Here is a 16927-nt window from a genome sequence, read left to right on the forward strand (position 1 = left end):
TCTTGGGAGTCCAGGAAGGGCTGAACTGGCGTTCTGAAATTGCAGCTTCGTTTTTATTTTTTCTGAAAAATCAGCAAGAGGCAAATTAAAATGTCCAGTTTCTCTCACGCACTCCTTGCTCATATAAGGGTTGATCATGAAGACTTTATTGAAAAATACTCACAGCCACAGGGCTCTTCCTGGGGCTAATACTCGCCCCCAGTTTAAATACTACCGTATATCCGTTGGCCTGAATGGACGGCATTATGATCAAGAGTACAGATACTGTAGAGGACTACCGTATTGTCGTACTTATTCAATATATTCGATCAAACCTGCCAACGCGTATTTGATTCTGCAGCAGCCTTGAGCCGCCATTCTCTCACATTCATCTCTCGCGTCAGCCTCTCTGCTTCTTTTAAATTAGAGTGCCTCTATCGCTATGAATATCACTCACATATATTACGTTGCCACCAAGTTTTTGGCTGTGTAATTAGCCTTAACAACCTTCTTCGATGGTTTAACTTGCTAAGTACCCGTTTACCGTTCTGAAAGAAACGTTAGCAGTCTCTTGGATAAGCTGGGAGACTTTTTTCAAAGCACTTCCGCACTTCCGACGTCATGCCACAGTTCTCACGAATGCACGACTTCTAGGAATCACGCATTCTTCAAGCTCGTTTGCTGCCAACCGCGCGTAACCTAGTCGCTTCAAAAAGAACCGTTTATCTCCTGCTGATCAGCTCCACAGGCGCAACTCCTTGCGGACTTCACTCGCGTTTGCCAAGTTTCGGCACTTGTATATCGGAATGCAGCACCATAGGTCACTGGTGGACGTCCTCGGGACATTAAATGCACGTACACTACCAACGGCTAAACCACACTCAGCAGGGCTCGACGGCTGGCCTGTCCCGACAGACGATGATCGGTGCCGAGCGGTACCCGCTGGGCCTGGTGCAGTAGTCTCTGCGTAATTCCTTTAAAAGGCTGCGTTTGCACTCGTGGAAGAGACTCAGGCAGCTTCCGTTGTGAACTGCGGCATATCGGCGTGGGCTGCTTCCGTGTGGTCCGTCGGACAGTAGACAGCTCGCCTCGTCGCTGCTGGCACGGCCGCCCAACGCGGCCAGAAGCTCTTCTCGGCCAGCTGCGGTTTCTGCGCCGCTGTTACTGACGGCATCGGCCAGCGACGCCGCCGAGCTGTTGGCCCCTCCCGCTGAGGATGCAGGCGGTGTCAAGTCGCCGCCTTCTCTGCCCACAAGCCAGAACGTGCGCATCTCGCCCTTTCCCTGAAATATGAGACGTTGTCCTTGGTTTATTGATCTCGCATAACATGCCGCAGAAATAGAAGTCAAAGACGCTGAACAAGACCCGTGCGGTAAAGAGTGGCTGTCTGTTAAATTACCTTGAGTACACCAGCAACCACGTGCACGGCATATAAATAACCATCTATGTCTTCAGATAGGAAGTAAAGGTGTACAAACGCGCAAAGAATAAAAACCAGTGGAGAATATTGTAAGTTCTCAGTAACATCGACTACAACGTTTTAGACTTGACTGCGCATTCCTCTCACCGTTTGAAACAAGAACTCAGAAGACGATAATGTTGTAGACCCTACAGGAAAACGTGCTCAAAAGTACTGGCGGACACTGAGACCAGAAGCTAATTTTTTTTGTTATTTATTTTCTTTGTTTACGTCTTGATTTTTGCTACACGATCCCCAATCTTATCGAAGTTCTATTGGCGATGCATCACACTATAACAGTCATTGTTTTATATTTAGCACAGTGTTTGCTTTTTTTAAAAAACTCTGATGACAACGTATACCGAGAATGCTTTTTGAGAGGGTAAAACCACGGTGGGGATTGCAGATCGGAGAAGAAAAAGAGCGGTGGTATTTTATTATCATTTAACTGTAGCAAAACCTGAAAGCAGTTAAAAAAAGCATAACATAAAATTTGCTTTCTTCACTAGGGAACACATCATTCACAGTGGGAGAAATATAGATTACTAAGAAGCTATACAATCAGATGTTTCCATTTCGTGAATGGGTAGGTTATCGCTTTTTCTTAGTCACAGCGCAGTTTGTCAGAAACTAGACGCGCTGTACGATTAACAGACTGCTTGGGCAAAAAATAAAAATATAACACGACTACTAACCGTGCAATGTTCACCATGCTGGTGTGTGTCCTACGTTATTATAATCATTGTTGTAAAAATGAACAGTCGCAGACTAAAAGGGTAACTATGATATTCACTCAATTAAAACCAAGGATTCTATATGCGTCGCTGATTCTGTATCAAAGACAAAATATTCTGAAAACTTTCAGAAGTAGCATCTATGCCTAACATGCATGTATATTTACCTGCGCCGGCCTGGTGGATGTCTAGTTAACGCAGTTGTCTTACTCTGCTGCAGCAAGCCTTTTAAAGTAGAATTCACGTGCCAGTGGCAAGTGAATTCATGTAAACAGTATTGTTGTTTCCGAGGTAATTCCCTCTACGTCGCTCGAAACCGGACTCTGCAGGAGCACCTCTGTTGGGCCTTGGGTGTTAGTGCGTCGCGCGCCGAGGATTCCGAGCGGCGCCTGTGTTCCGTTGCCTTGGTAAACTTTGGTCTTTGTTCGTTACCCTTTCTACCTGAGCAGTTTGAGTTTGGCCATCTAAGAATGGGGCCTAGTTACAATATTTACAACAAAATGGCCAATAATATCAAGAAGGACTTAATGCAATGTATAGAATCGAACATTAATCCCGAGTGAGGAGTTCAGCCTGCGGCGAGCAGCGGTGAAACAATAGCGTTGAAGAAACTACAATGTATTTTCAGATGACAGCTGTATCTCAAACCTGCATTGTGCAGGCGCCCTGCTTGTACACAGAAATACGAATTAAAAATTTCCGCTAAGGCACAGTTCAGGCTCCTTAGCTAAGTGTATACAATATGAATTTTATGGGATAGAAAAAATTAATGAGGCGTGAGGTCCGCTGCTATCCCTATATCACGAGTACGCAACTTGCATAAGTGCCCGAGCTGCGGCTCTTGACTTCTGCGCGATTTCCATCTACCTGCCTTGTCTCTTGCCAGTCGTTTGATTCTGGATTAGCTTAATGCTCCAAGCTTGGTGTGCATGAAAACCACATACACAAGAGCTCCTTGTGTTCCCGTCTCACTTTCGTTTTCTTTTTCGACGATTCCCTCAAACGCAGCCCACTAGCAGCTCGTCTTACAGGCTAGTAGAACGAGGAATAAGAGTAGATTAATATGTCAGGCAAGCATTATTGTCTTGCGCATTGATGTTCGACCAAATGGGCTGTAAAATGCAGCTCGAATTGCACAAGAAGGTAAACATGCTCATCGCTACCACACCCCCCATTCAAAGTCTCTTTGTTCCTACCTTGATCTGTATGATGCCCCTTTCTGCGAGGTAGTATCCACCCAGTCTGTCCAGGATTTCCTTGCACGCTTCGCTGACGTGTATCTTCAGTGCTAAACGGCGGAAGGATAGCAAAGAAGTTCCATAATGAACAAAAGCTTTCGAATATTTCCATGGTACAAAAGGTTATCATCAGGAATTACTGAGCCATGAGGTGGGGCATGCCTATCAAGGTCCCTCAAAAGTAGATTTTATTTATTCCGTAAAAATGGCATGGATAAGAGTCAGACACGTACAAAATCTAAGACAAGGAATAATGGTACATATATATCCTAAAACATACCAGCAGTCGGTCACTAACTGCTAAGGCCAGCATATTTGCTTACTGTGATGCGCAGAACGGCGATTGTTGCCGCAGCACAGAAGAGCGAAGAAGATAAGCAGTGGCGCGAGAGGAGCCCTCGCGCGAGACCAGCCATTAAAATCATCGTTCACCTGTCGCCATGTTGTGCCGTCGTCTTGCTTGTCACCACGTAACATTTTGGTTGGAGACGCGGGGTACGTCATCCCTATCCTCGCCTTAGAGCATCGACGCCATCCTTACGCCGGGACCCATCGAACGAGAGCTCTGGGATAACGCCGTGCAGCTTCGCCCCAGCCCTTCCTGTCCAGACCCGACCAACTACCGCCGCCCAACCCCCAAACGGGGTCTGAAGACAAGGCGTACACATGCACTGACCAGAGACCAGACCAAAGCAAACACCCGGCGGACCCGGAAATCCGAAAGACAAGAACACGTAACCCCCGCCCCGCCGAGCCGCCTGACGCGACCTCGAGCCATCGGTCCCATGGATGCTTCGGTGGCGTATGGCTGAAGAGCTCCAGGGGAGGCGGATCACCCAAGCATCATCGAGTTCTTCGTCATCGTGGTAGCAAGCATATCATTCCCTTCTATCTTTTCTTGATCATCCTTGCCGTCAAGTCACCACCGCTTTCAACGAACTGATCGGGTCGATCTTCCGGTGACCCCGGCAAATGTTGCAAAGAAGATCGCCACTGCCGCGAGAAGAGCCCTCGCGCTAGGCCAGCCATTAAAATTATCGTTCAACTGTCGCCATATTGTGCCGTCGTCTTGCTTGTGCCACGTAACAATATTTATTATAATTGAGCAGTACTAAGTATTGTGCTTTTGTGCATCATGTTGTTCAGACTTAATACAATATAAACAGCCTGGTGAGCTACTTCCTTGAGCAGGCACGACCCTAATACGGGGTGCGACCAATGCAGTAAAAAGCCTCTGGTGTGTTGCGTAACACTGAGTGACCTTTGACGCTGAAAGCAGTCATCAAATGCAGTTAGTACTGTTTAAGCTCAGCATCCTGCAAGCTGAAAACCGATATGTAAGGAACACATCACTGCGTAAGGCTTTTCGGCGGTAATGGTTTTCTCATCTTCAGGAATGTATGAACGAATGAGGAATCTGCGTGAACAGCTAGGCTGTCACACATTTTTCAAGCTGCTGCTCTAAGACGTCAAAAGCAAGCACTAGTTGTGGTGGATAAACCTGCTCTCACAGAAATTAGTCTAATATTTATTTCCTAGGTGCTAGGGACCAGATGAGACTAGCAAGACAACTATCCACGCGGTTCCTCACCTTCTCCACTGGACTCCATCCGAGAGGCTGTGTTCACGGTATCACCGAACAAACAGTAGCGTGGCATTTTGAGGCCCACAACGCCAGCGACACAAGGACCTGGAAGGGTAAGGTGGACAATGCGTTGCGTAATTAATTGGTTACAAGTAGTCAGAAGACGCGTGTACATCTGAGAGCTTTTAGAGAAAATGCCTCACCTGAGTGGATACCAATTCGGAGCCTCAGTCTCTCTCCCCGCCGGTGTCGTATCTCGAAGCAACGCATAGCTGCGAGCAGGTGGAGAGCCATGGAAGCGATTTGGCCGGCGTGACGTAGTCCGTTGCGGATGGGAAGTCCGCTAACCACCATGTAGGCGTCACCGATGGTTTCTACCTTGTACACGTCGTAGGCGCCGATGATGGAGTCGAAGCACGTGTACACGTCGTTCAGCAGCTCCACAACCTGATCGGTGCAAGCAAATGCACATGGAAACAAGACACTTTGGAGAAGGCACTATGAATCGAATTTTGTATTAAAATGATCTTGACACCTCTCTGTCGTTATAGTAATGTTATTTCCTCAGTAGATGGACGTGGGTTTCAATTCAGAGAAATCAATGGATTGAATATCAGTACAATTCTAATGAGACGGTTTGTGGATGAAAAGAACTTTTCGGTGGGGTAGATGGTTTGTGGCTCCAAGGCTCAGTGTTGCGTATTCGAAAAACAAGAGCACCTTAGAATAACGAAGCTGGGAAAAGCGCTGATTCACGTGCACATGACCTGGCACAAGCCTTGGTTGACACCTGAAGACAATGTACCTTTAACGCAGGGCTGAAATAATGACAACAGCATGAATGCATTGAGTTATGACTGTGATGATCACGTATCACTCAAGTAAAGGACTCAAAGGATTTTATCGAAACCTCAACATAAGTCGCAGGATGGACAAATGGTTTCAACTTTTTAACAGGGAACTACAGCACAAGCAGCGCATTTTGTGCAAGGGCTGACAGGAGAAATCAATGTGTCGGGATCATTTCAAACTTCTTACGCTGAAATTCTAAGCGATGTACTTATAAGCGATGTAGTTGTACTTTTTCATGCAATCAGTAACCTATCATTTAACAACATAGTTAAATGCATTACGTCAGTACGTGTATACGGCAATTTATAAAGCATTTTCGGCCTGGTTTAACGTTAAAGGGCTCATCAGAAGTTATTTACAAAAACTATATAACGCGGACCGGAAATAGGTATCTAGTCAATCCTACCCCCACTCCAAACCTTTTTAAACGAGCTTCATTAGCAGTCAACAGTTTGGAAATCGAAATAATTTTCCGATACTCTCTAACCTCCACTCAGTCCACGTTGACGTGCAAGAAAAAAACAAGAAAACAAGTCATGACTACACCTCACCACGCACTTCCCAACCATGTAACTTGCGAGCGTCCAATGAGCGGGCGCGCCCAGCTTCCCCAGTGACATCAAAGCTGGGGCTTGCACGGGCATATGTGTCACCCAAATCGGTTGCAAAAGGTGGTCAAGAGAACGTTTTAAAAATTACTTTTAAAACAGCGGCTCCACGCGAAGTTTTCAAATTTGACTCGAATACTCACAAAGACCCGTCTATAAATTTAAGGGGGCCCGTTTATAATATATAAAATCGACGATAAGATTTGAGGGGTAATCACTGTTGCGAATTCTTCAGCCAAAACCCTATTAGAGAATAGATTTCGAATAGAGTTCGCAAAGACGCTATGATGCTCTTTATATACAAAGTCTCATGAGTCAACCTCTCCCTCACTTGCCTGAAGTGGAGATGAAACTGCAGAGAGTGCAGTGAAACCAACAATGTCGCTAAAATAAATTGTGACACTGTCGAAGCTCTCCGCTTCAACTCTCTCGCCTCGCTTGAGCTGATCGGCTACGGATCTGCGAAAAAAAAAAAAACAAGAAAGGTGATTCATTTCAATGTTTTCTATGTACGGTTAAGAAATTGAAAACTACGGCATTTTTATCAAACTAAAATGGAGATTAGTTAGCTTCTAGTTACTGCGGGAATGCATCGCTTTTGCAACAGTACTGTTTGCTTGCCTCTCGTATCAGAAGTTAGAACATGCGAGTCTAATTTGTAAATAGCGTTCGGTTAACAGAAGAAATGATATATATTCTTCTAGCGAAGTTAATCTACTGTAGAATTTACTACGCTGGCTTCTATTTCCTTCAATTTCGTAGAAAAGAAAACTTTTATTCTAAAACTATATAAAATATTTTGCCGGTCACGCACCTAACCATCATCGACGAAAACCATGTTAAGTAATTACTGGTTCTATAGTTTTCATTATTCGTTCTGCCAACCACGTCTCCTATACTGCCGGCAGTACGAAGTTTTTTTTTTTTTTTTCAGTCACCTCTTGCATCTCAATCGAAGCGACAGCTTTTGGTGACTTGAGATGTCATGTAATTGAGACATGCGTCTAAAGTTTATTTTGTTAGCGCTGCAGTTTACGGGTGGCATTTCTCGCAAACTAGTAACATGCGCATTATTAAAGCAAAGCAAAAAAGGAGTAAAGAAAGAGCAGCCCCTTTCTCAGCACCTGCCTCACTGAAGGGTGCTGTAAAGGAATAACAGATTTTAGTCCCGTGCCGTAAAAGGATAACAGACTGAGTATGTGCAAAAAAGAAACAATTTAGTCTCCATAACAAAAAGCCAGTACATGAAATGCGATCCTTTATGTTGATAAATTCGTACCGTTTTTGAGTCTCCATTTGTGTTGCGAGATAATAAATAAATTGCTCTTAATTTACTGATTCTCCAGCAGTCACTACTGATTTGGCGTCCGGATGTATGTATGTCTTTGTAATAAATTAACCAGTAATTATTAATGCAGATAAAACCTATATGGGCGAATAAACAGCTTTTAGGTGACTGCAGCAACGTGAGGTAGTGTGAAGCTACATACCGCGAAAAGTGACCAGCAGCATCGGTGTTAAACTTCAGGTAAAGTTTTGCGACTACCCAAAGCAGCAGTTTGGATTTTTTATGTGTTTACATTTTTTTACCAGAATATGAAATGACAGACCATTTCTGTGGAAGTGCCTGTCCCAGCACTTGCACAAGAAAAATTATTCTTTATGAAAATATGGTCTATAAAGTAAACGATTGCTTACACATGCAATTCTACGTATTAGCTTCTAGCAATAAACTTTAGATTGGCATAAGAAAGGGGTGGACGCTTCATAACGTTTAAAGCAACTCTGAGCTCAAATTTATGGAAGTAAGTAGAGCAGAAGGAACAACATATGGTTGCACAACAGAATAATGTGCTAAAGCGTGTATGTCACACATTTACAAATCTTTGCATTATTTCACGTTTCCTAGTCTATACTTAACCTCTGCCTTTCGCGTGTATACCTGGGCAGCATGCGATGCAGCAGGCGCTCCGTCTTCTTCTTCTCCTCCACCAACTGGGTGGTGCGTTCCTGGACGAGGCTCTCCAGGTTGCATGCGTACTTCTCCATCATGGCAATCATGTTGTCGAAGATGTTGGGTTTTCTGCGGAACGGCACCAAACACGTAGAGCTTAGCCATGTGAAAACTGTGGGGCAGCTTCTGGAGGACACAATTATAGAGCAGGACGACTCACAGGCCAGCCTGCATCTGGCGTAGCTTAACGTTGACGAAGCGGAAGTCGGGCCGGCTGTCGGGGTTTTCATCCCAGCACTCTTGCATGCAACGCAGCACATAGTCCGCGCACGACAGCGACTCAACGGGGGGTCGAAATGGGACAGCATTGCGCCGCCGCACCTTCTCGATCACCTCTGCATAGAGCGAGAGTAATATCATCACATGGGCGAATTAATGAGACCAAACATTTTATAAAAGTTGCAGACAACATTCGAATACAAGTAACAGAAAAGCTATATTTAAGGAAGGCAATGCACAAAAAAGGACAGAAAAGTAAATAACAAATTTTGCCTCTTTTTATGCTTTCACTCTCTAAATAATTTTCCCCTTTTCATGTTTACCAAAGTTTGTTTTTCTTTCTGTGATTTTATTTTTAGCCAAGTTTTATTCATCATCCGCGATGCATCAGTGGTGCGAATATAATCTTCGTTCAAACTAATCTGTATAGATGTGACTTTCCAATGCGAAATTTGGTCAAGTTCAGTTTTTAAAGTAGCGTGGGAAAACGAGACCTATGAAAAAACATAGAAATAACACGACAGCTACATAGTTTGTACTGTGATTAAGGGGGTGTTTCTTCCAATACATTTTATCACGATGCAGCGCAGATGCAGCGGTCAGGCTACTCGAAATTAAATGTAGTAGCTCGGATCGATGAATACAATTTTATACGAGAATATTCCTTATGAATGCCGCGAAAACTTTCGACTCGAGTTTATTGACATCACTGATTGTTCAAGCCTAGCTTCAGGCCCTTTAACCACTCCATGGAATCTAAGGCATCAAATGCAATGTTGTGAGCTAAACGCAACACTCCTAGCTCAAAATCAACTCCCTTGTGACTGAAAAACAAAGCTTGCAAGAAATAGGAGCACGTAGCGTGCACACGAGACTAATCGATAAGGATTATTTCGTTAGATGCTTCGAAGATCTCGTTGAGAGAAAAGTATGACCATCTTGATACGTTTCGCTGAAAACCACTTGATGCGAAACTCCTTTTAAGCTTATTACTTTAAACTGCAAAAGCAGGATCGTATTCGCACGGATCTGTTTCTCGACTCGTGAAGTTCGTCTCCTTCTCCAACGCAAGACATGCAATGACCACGTAGTTTGTAGCGCCCGCCTAAGCTGCATTTGGGACGTGCTGTGATCGGCGCTCAAAGTCGGTACCTTGGTGTTGGCTGAGATTGAAAATGAGGAAAAAATGCCGAACGTTTAGCTGTGCTCAAACTGTAATACAAAAAGCGAAACTATATGTGTGGAGTTGCTAGTTGCCTCATAAATATCGGCTGGACGGGGCCCTGTCTCGAACGCCGGTGTACTTTCCCAGAAGAGACCGACTAGGCGCAAAGCAGTTCCCGGACACGCAAATATTAGATGATGTTAGACAATTTTGCTAGGCTCTGAACCCCCTGAGTATTTCTACGTAGCATATATAGTAACCGCAGACCCGGACAACGAAAAGAAAATGACTATAGGTAAATTGGGATGGAGCGTATTTGTTATGACTGGAAATATCCTATATATTTTTTCATACCATTAGTTGAAGCATTGCGTCTTTACTTATACGATTTCATAAATGTTATTGGCGCACTGGTAATTCGTGGCCATTATTTATTATAGTCTTTTGTTATTTTCTCTCGTCTGCAATATTTTTGACTGCTCTCCAGCATTGACCACAAACCTCAATCGATTGCATTGACCTATGCGGTCGCTTGCTGAAATAACGCCCATCCAGTGAGACGAGTTCACCTTGCTGTAATCTGCAATTCATTCGAAAGTTGACATCACCTATTGACTGCATCAAGTAAAAGAAACCCATTGCCTGCAAGGTGTTCGCTCAGTGTGCTATCGAATTTATCAGTGAGCGAAATCAACTCTTCAGTATTTCCCTATTCAGCGGGAAGATGGAGAAGTTTTACTCTTGTAATTCTGTTATCTCGTCTTTAGTCATACAAGAAACCTTCCAGGACAGTGATATAATATATTCTCTCGGAAGTGCCGTAAGTAATTGATATTAATGGAACCAAAACTCAAGTTCACATCCGAGTTTTATCGGCTGCAGGAAGTTCGCATCCTCCCAAATACCATCTTGTAAAGACGGAGCAACTGTGAGATCACTAGAGTCTGTCACTGTGTTCCGTAGTCAGCTCTTTAGCATACGGTTCTATATGCACTCGTGGAGCGCTCGAACACGCTGCTTTTCCAACGTTCTTCTCAGGCCAGCGTCTCGCCATGGCTCCACACGAAAGTGAACCGTTCTGCATTTGACTTAGCTATCGTCATAGCTGCTTACGCAGAGCAGTGGAGCCTGATGAAAGTAGATATAGCGTCTTGTGGAAAGCTAGCACTTTGCTAGTTATACACCATGTCAGAAAACTGCTCGCTCCTGCCGACAACGGCAAGAATATACGACCGCTCAAACCGTTGACAAAGCTATCACGGACCGCCACTGCCTACATAATGCTGCACAATTGCAGGCAATCGCTCCGACGGAATAAGAATGGTCTACGAGAACGACTGAACGCGCTGCCTAGCTGGCCGAACAAAAAGCTCGTGGTGTGATTTACTGTGCTGTAGACCAATATCAATATGGTGGCAGCAACCATCTACAATGTGGTGTGCCTGCAACCATTCATGCTTACATCTAATTTCGATTAAGGGAGAGGAAGCAATTTTATATAGTAAACCCTCATTCTTCCAGTTTTGCACGCATTAAATATAGAACTGTCGTATCTTGTGATGTGTCCCGTTATTTTACTAATGCCTGTCTCTTCTTTTTATAACGCAATTACCAGCCGTACAGCGCACAATGGCCGCATGAACAACTGTACTGTAGTAAGCAAATAATTAAACGATTCCGTTATTAGGTATGTAGGCGTCATATCTAGTTAAGCTATAGGTGAACGAAAGAAGATATAAAAAAATGAAGACAACTGAACCGAATGCTTGCAGGCAATTGAGACTAAGTACATTATTTAGTGAGGGAAGGATGCACAAGTAAGTTAGAGCAGAGAATATAAGGAACAGTGAGCCAATATAGGATAACCTTACCATGGGTGGGTGGTGCCTTATAGCCCCAGGGACCCTGGCGGCCGATTATCTCGTAGAGCACAATACCAAAGGAATAGACGTCACCCTTCTGCGTTCCTCGCGATGGGGGACTTGCCGAACGGAGGAGTTCCGGGGCTCGCCAAAGGAGACCTGCATAGGAGCACGGGTCGGTCTCGCAAATCATTATTGTATGTATGTACGCTAGTCTTGGTTAAGTGGAGAAATATGGGAGAGGCCTTCGCCCTGCAGTGGGTATAATCAGGCTGATGATGATGATGATGACGACGCTAGTCTTGTAGGAGTCTCGCCAGTTCTTAAGTTCGCTGACAAGCGATTTCCAATACACACACACACACACAACAAAACAGCCAATATTGAAGGCGCGTTGGGTCATAAACCCAGAGCGAGATTGTACATTGTGCTCAGTTCTCCAACAGCCCCCTAATCAAGCCTTTTACACTTAATATATATAGTTTATAAGGGGAAGCAAATTAGCACATATGTCTGTTTTCTGGAAGTCTCCTAGGTTTACCCGTTTTGCAAGGAATAAGAAAATAGAAAGAATCAAACACTAGAAACCGCAGACATTATTGGTGAAAATTTATGAAAGGAGAAGAAAAAATATATTCTGCCCTTGATATACATTAGATAAGCACCTCTGTTTCTGTACTATAACTTTCTGCTCCATATTGAGTAAAGCTATGGCGTAATTATAAAAAAGCTATAGTGTACTTAGCTTGTGGACCAGGTGTGGATGAGAAAGCTGAACTGTAGTTACAATAATATAGACATGGAACTCAATACTCAACCTCTCAGCTTTGATGTATGTGTTAAAAATGGGCAGAAAAAATCAGCTAATGAGGGAAGTAAAGTTATGTTGCAAGGCCTCTTCTGTTTCCGCACAGCGTGCACTGTAAAATTAAGTAAACAAAATTTCGCGCATGCTGGTCATATGTCCTGTGTGCATTGTTATTCTAAATTTAACAGCTGCCTTACACGCAGAAGCAGTTTCCCTATTCCAGCGCGGAGTACAATGCGTTTAGCGATTGTTTAGTGACTTTTCTTTCATGGCAATTATCAAGGCATTCTCTGAAGGTTGCATTTCGCAACTGTAGAAGAACAAGACGCCCGCAGTGCCCTGCCTTACGCGACGCTAACCGAAACACAGAAGTAATTGGTAACATAACAAGAATCGCACACTTTGAGTTCAGGTGCCTCTAGTAATGCTCGGTACCTGGTTGTGATGACTATCAATAATAGCGCAATTTAGGACGCAACAGACCGGTTGCAACTCATCACCAGTTTTTCTATGCAAAGTTGAAGCTCTCAGTCATAACATATAAATATAAGCATATCCCTCCACTTAATATGACCGCAGAATGACTATATTTAGGCCTCGTCCTCTAGACAATGCGGCGTCGGTGTTGTTGCCGGCGACTTTGCCATTGAAACATCACGCGCATGCGTCTTGCACATGACACCTGGCAGGTGACATGGCCGTGCACATGAACGCATGTCGGGCTGTGTGACGTAACAAGGCAAAATTGCATGGCCGAGCTGCCAGGCGCTGCTGACTTGTGCATCGCTTTCGATATGGATGTGTAAGTAATATCAGAATACAGGCTTCCAGGACCCTTCCGGACACGCTGCCACTAGGCAATGCCGGCACGTTCATAGTGCTTGTTTTAAGCAATGCTTGTTATTTATGTCTGACGGTATTTCATATAACGTGCACCTTACGACAGTATACTAAGAAGCAAGAGTCGGTTAGAAAAACGCAGAATAAAAAAATTCCGATGAATCGCGTCGTAAAATGCGCTTGCGTGTGCGACGATCCGCGTGGGTAGCAGTAAACGGGGCTGCTCAATAATCACGAGTAAAACCTTTATGTTCAACCTTTATTTAATTTTATAAAACTTAGAACATAACGATTCGCCACCAAAAGAAAATAAATTACGCTTTGTGGATAAAACATTATTTCTCCTTTAAACTCACTTTCATTTAAAACACATCTTAGTTTGTCCAGAACATAACGAAGCACAATAAGCATTTTAGGAAGCAACGACAACGGGAAATGCTTTCTGCGCCATGATGTCTGATACCATGGCCCCCATTGCATAGAAAAAAAAATGACATCTTGATTTTTTCTGACCCACCACGTGTATCGGGCTTCGTAAGTGTGCTTTGAGAAAGTACCATAGCGATCTTGCATCTGATGAGGGAAAGTATGCAATGGCCACACCGCCGATTCCATAGTAGCGTTTTCCTCTAACAATGCAAATCAGGAATGAGCAGGCGGCGTCAAAAATAAAAGTGTCATAAAGGAACCTAAGCAGAGTAACGCAGAGATAAGAAGCAGTTGAGGTTGTTGTCAGCTACAACTAACCGACAGTGTATTTATTTATTTTTATTTTACCCTCAAGGCCGTTAGCCGTTATAGAGGAGGCGAGGACACGACTGCATTGTCTCCCGCCCTCATCCTTTGGTTTTTAGTTTTTTATACAGAAGTGCAGTAGCAACTAAGTCCAGGCTCTGCCATGTATTAAGTACGAAATTTGCCACTCATCGTGTGCATGTTGACTGACCTCGGTAGGCGTTCTCGGAGACCGCTTGCGGCACACAGGTCTGCGCGGCTCGGAACTCGTGCAGGCCGAAGTCAGAGATCTGCAGCACCCACCGCGAGTCGACCAGGCAGTTTGAGGAGCGCAGGTTTCCGTGGGACACCACTTCGCTATCGTGGATGTAGATCATACCCTGCAGACCAAGGCACCGTCTCTTGGATAAAACTACGATCCTCGCTTCGTCACCTCATTATGTGTTTTAAGACAGGAATTTCGCGTGAAGCGCTAAGCCAAATCTTTAAGAAAAGGAAGAAACATCGTTTCATGACAACAAGATACATTGTCCAGGAAGTCTACTAGGCAGATGATTTCAGAAGGAAGCTTACGACGCACGCGCCTCCTAGGACAAGTACACCGTAATAGAAATAAACTCTCGTGTGTAATTCACTTCTCAGTCGAAAATCACGACCCAGTATGTCCTAAAATGCCAAACGATCTCAGTCGTTCTCCTCTTGTGACATAGTTTCTCAAAGTATTGGGAGTTAGACTTTTATCGCTACAAAAGCTCACCGGGCAGAACTTAGCAGGCTACATAAATTCTATGCTAACATCCAGTTTGAATTGCGCAAAAAAAGGTTGCGCCTGAAAGCAGTATGATAATATCCGTTGCGACGATAGAAAATTTTACCTTAAGTATCGGCAGTGTTACAGTTATCCTAGTCCGTAAATGTCAGACACATACGTGTTGAAAATCTCCCATCGACGAAATGTGGTGAATGCATTCTTTTTTTAAAGCATAAGAACTCTTTTTCTCTTATCTAAGCTATTGGATTTGTTTACGCTGTAAAAGTCAGTGGCAATCTTATTATTTGTCTGCAAGAATTTCTGTTGCACTGCACAACTAAACAGACGGTGTTTTATTGCGACGACAATACTGCGCCAGGTTTCGGCGCATCGCGTCGTCCCGGGAAGAGCCACGTTTGACCTTGAGCAGCCGCGAAGAAGACGGAGAAGAAGAAGCAGGAGGAAGATGAGGAGGAGAAGGAGGAGGAGGAGGAGAAGAAGAAGGAGAAGGAGGAGGAGGAGGAGAAGAAAAACAAGAACAACGCTCGGTAACCGGCAGATAATGCTTTGGCTCCACATTCGGTTCAGCAGCATTGAACCCTTCGCATTTATAGCTTACGCTCTCGCGTCATACTCTTAAAAGATGAGCTTAAGTGTACCCAATAATGTAGCGCCTTACACTGATAGGGCCTGCTAGGGGAATAATGTAGCAGGCAAAAGAAGCTTCCGCCGTTGCTTTCGCTATTCAACTAGAGTTAACCAGAGTTAAACCACAACTAATGTTTTTTCCCCGTCTTTATTTCAGCGTCGTCCAGATTTCACCGCGAAAATAAAGTAGATTCTAGAAGCGGTCATTTTTACTCAAGCTTAAACAAAGCTTAGAAGACGAGTTCCCGGCAGCGATAGAACAATATTAACTGCACGATAAAAAAGAGCATTCGATTCTGAGGCTTTTAAAAGAAAGGAAAAAATAGGACCTCTCGCGATTCTTGCCGAGCCATAAAAGAGCACCGTATCTCCTCTGAGGAAAGAAAATATTTACATGATTAATTCGTTGCAGCCCTTTTCTCCCCACGCCGAGAGGATTTCAACCTGTGAGTAAAAGCTTTAGGTATAGGAGCTTATTGACCAATACATTAACCTTCTTACAATTGAGTCTAAAGCTTCACATGATCGTCTAAATATAATTCACGATTACCGCGTATGCAGAGCGCGTCAAACTAATTCGCTAGTTTTGCAAGAAACCTACGACACTCCTTACATCGACACGGGCATCCGACTTTATCTGAAGCATACCACTTGCCGCATAGATAGATGAATGTCACAGACTCTAAAACAGTGGCTCAGTGTTACTTTATCGCTGCGACAAAGAGTGCACAAGCGAAGTAGGATGTATAAAAAAAATATTAGTTGTACACGCACGTCAAGAACTTCGAACGCTGTGCTCTTTGGAAGGATTCTTTTTAATAGTTCAAGAATTACTGATTTCGTTGCATTCATGAGAATCATATAAACGTGTTGAATATTCTGCATACCGCAATTTAAAACAATAGGAAATAAATTTAATTGTTTAAGCAGCATAAATATTCTGTGAATGTTTGGAAGTCTATGTAGCTAAGAAATACGTAGTTTGGGAAGTTCATGCCTTAAAATAACTATGTAAAGACAATGGCACAGGTTATCTACACTGAGGTAGAGACTGTGAGGAGTATCATTGATGGGCATCCCAAATGAAACACCAACGCCCACGTAAGTCAGACGTTAGCTTACTTCGCGTATTACAGGTTTTGTCGGTTATGCCGTAGTGCAAACAAGTACATAGGAATTTTCATTTGATATTCAGTGTTGCTCAAAGAGCCTACCCTCTATTCCATTCGCGCAGACATGTTTCTCTGAACTTAGAGAATACATTATAAGCCTTTTACGGTACTCCTAATGCACAGTAGCGCGCTTTCAGCACCTAATGCGCCGATGCTGTGTCTAAGGCCGTGGTAACTGCTTCCGCCGCATACTTTGTTTTTCTTTAGTTAAGCAGGTCTCGACGCTATACATCTTCAGAGTCGTTTGTCTCCAAAAGT

The 16927-nt window shown here is 43.9% G+C and overlaps 1 protein-coding gene across 1 annotated transcript in view; it reads right to left on the minus strand.

Moving 5' to 3' along the window:
- Nucleotides 1–860: 860 nt before the first annotated feature.
- LOC146189453 (guanylate cyclase 32E-like) overlaps nt 861–16927 on the minus strand; it is a 102652-nt gene continuing 86585 nt past the window's right edge. Inside the window, exons 15-23 of the mRNA XM_084605275.1 lie at nt 14310–14478; nt 11725–11874; nt 8630–8804; nt 8398–8538; nt 6791–6914; nt 5199–5442; nt 5002–5100; nt 3369–3460; nt 861–1262 (exon numbers count right to left, since the gene is read on the minus strand). Coding sequence (XP_084461401.1) covers nt 861–1262; nt 3369–3460; nt 5002–5100; nt 5199–5442; nt 6791–6914; nt 8398–8538; nt 8630–8804; nt 11725–11874; nt 14310–14478 — 1596 coding nt within the window. The remainder of the gene's footprint in view (nt 1263–3368; nt 3461–5001; nt 5101–5198; nt 5443–6790; nt 6915–8397; nt 8539–8629; nt 8805–11724; nt 11875–14309; nt 14479–16927) is intronic.

Source organism: Amblyomma maculatum, chromosome 5 (genome assembly GCF_055883805.1).
Source record: "Amblyomma maculatum isolate TAMU_Amacu chromosome 5, ASM5588380v1, whole genome shotgun sequence".
NCBI lineage: Eukaryota > Metazoa > Arthropoda > Arachnida > Ixodida > Ixodidae > Amblyomma > Amblyomma maculatum.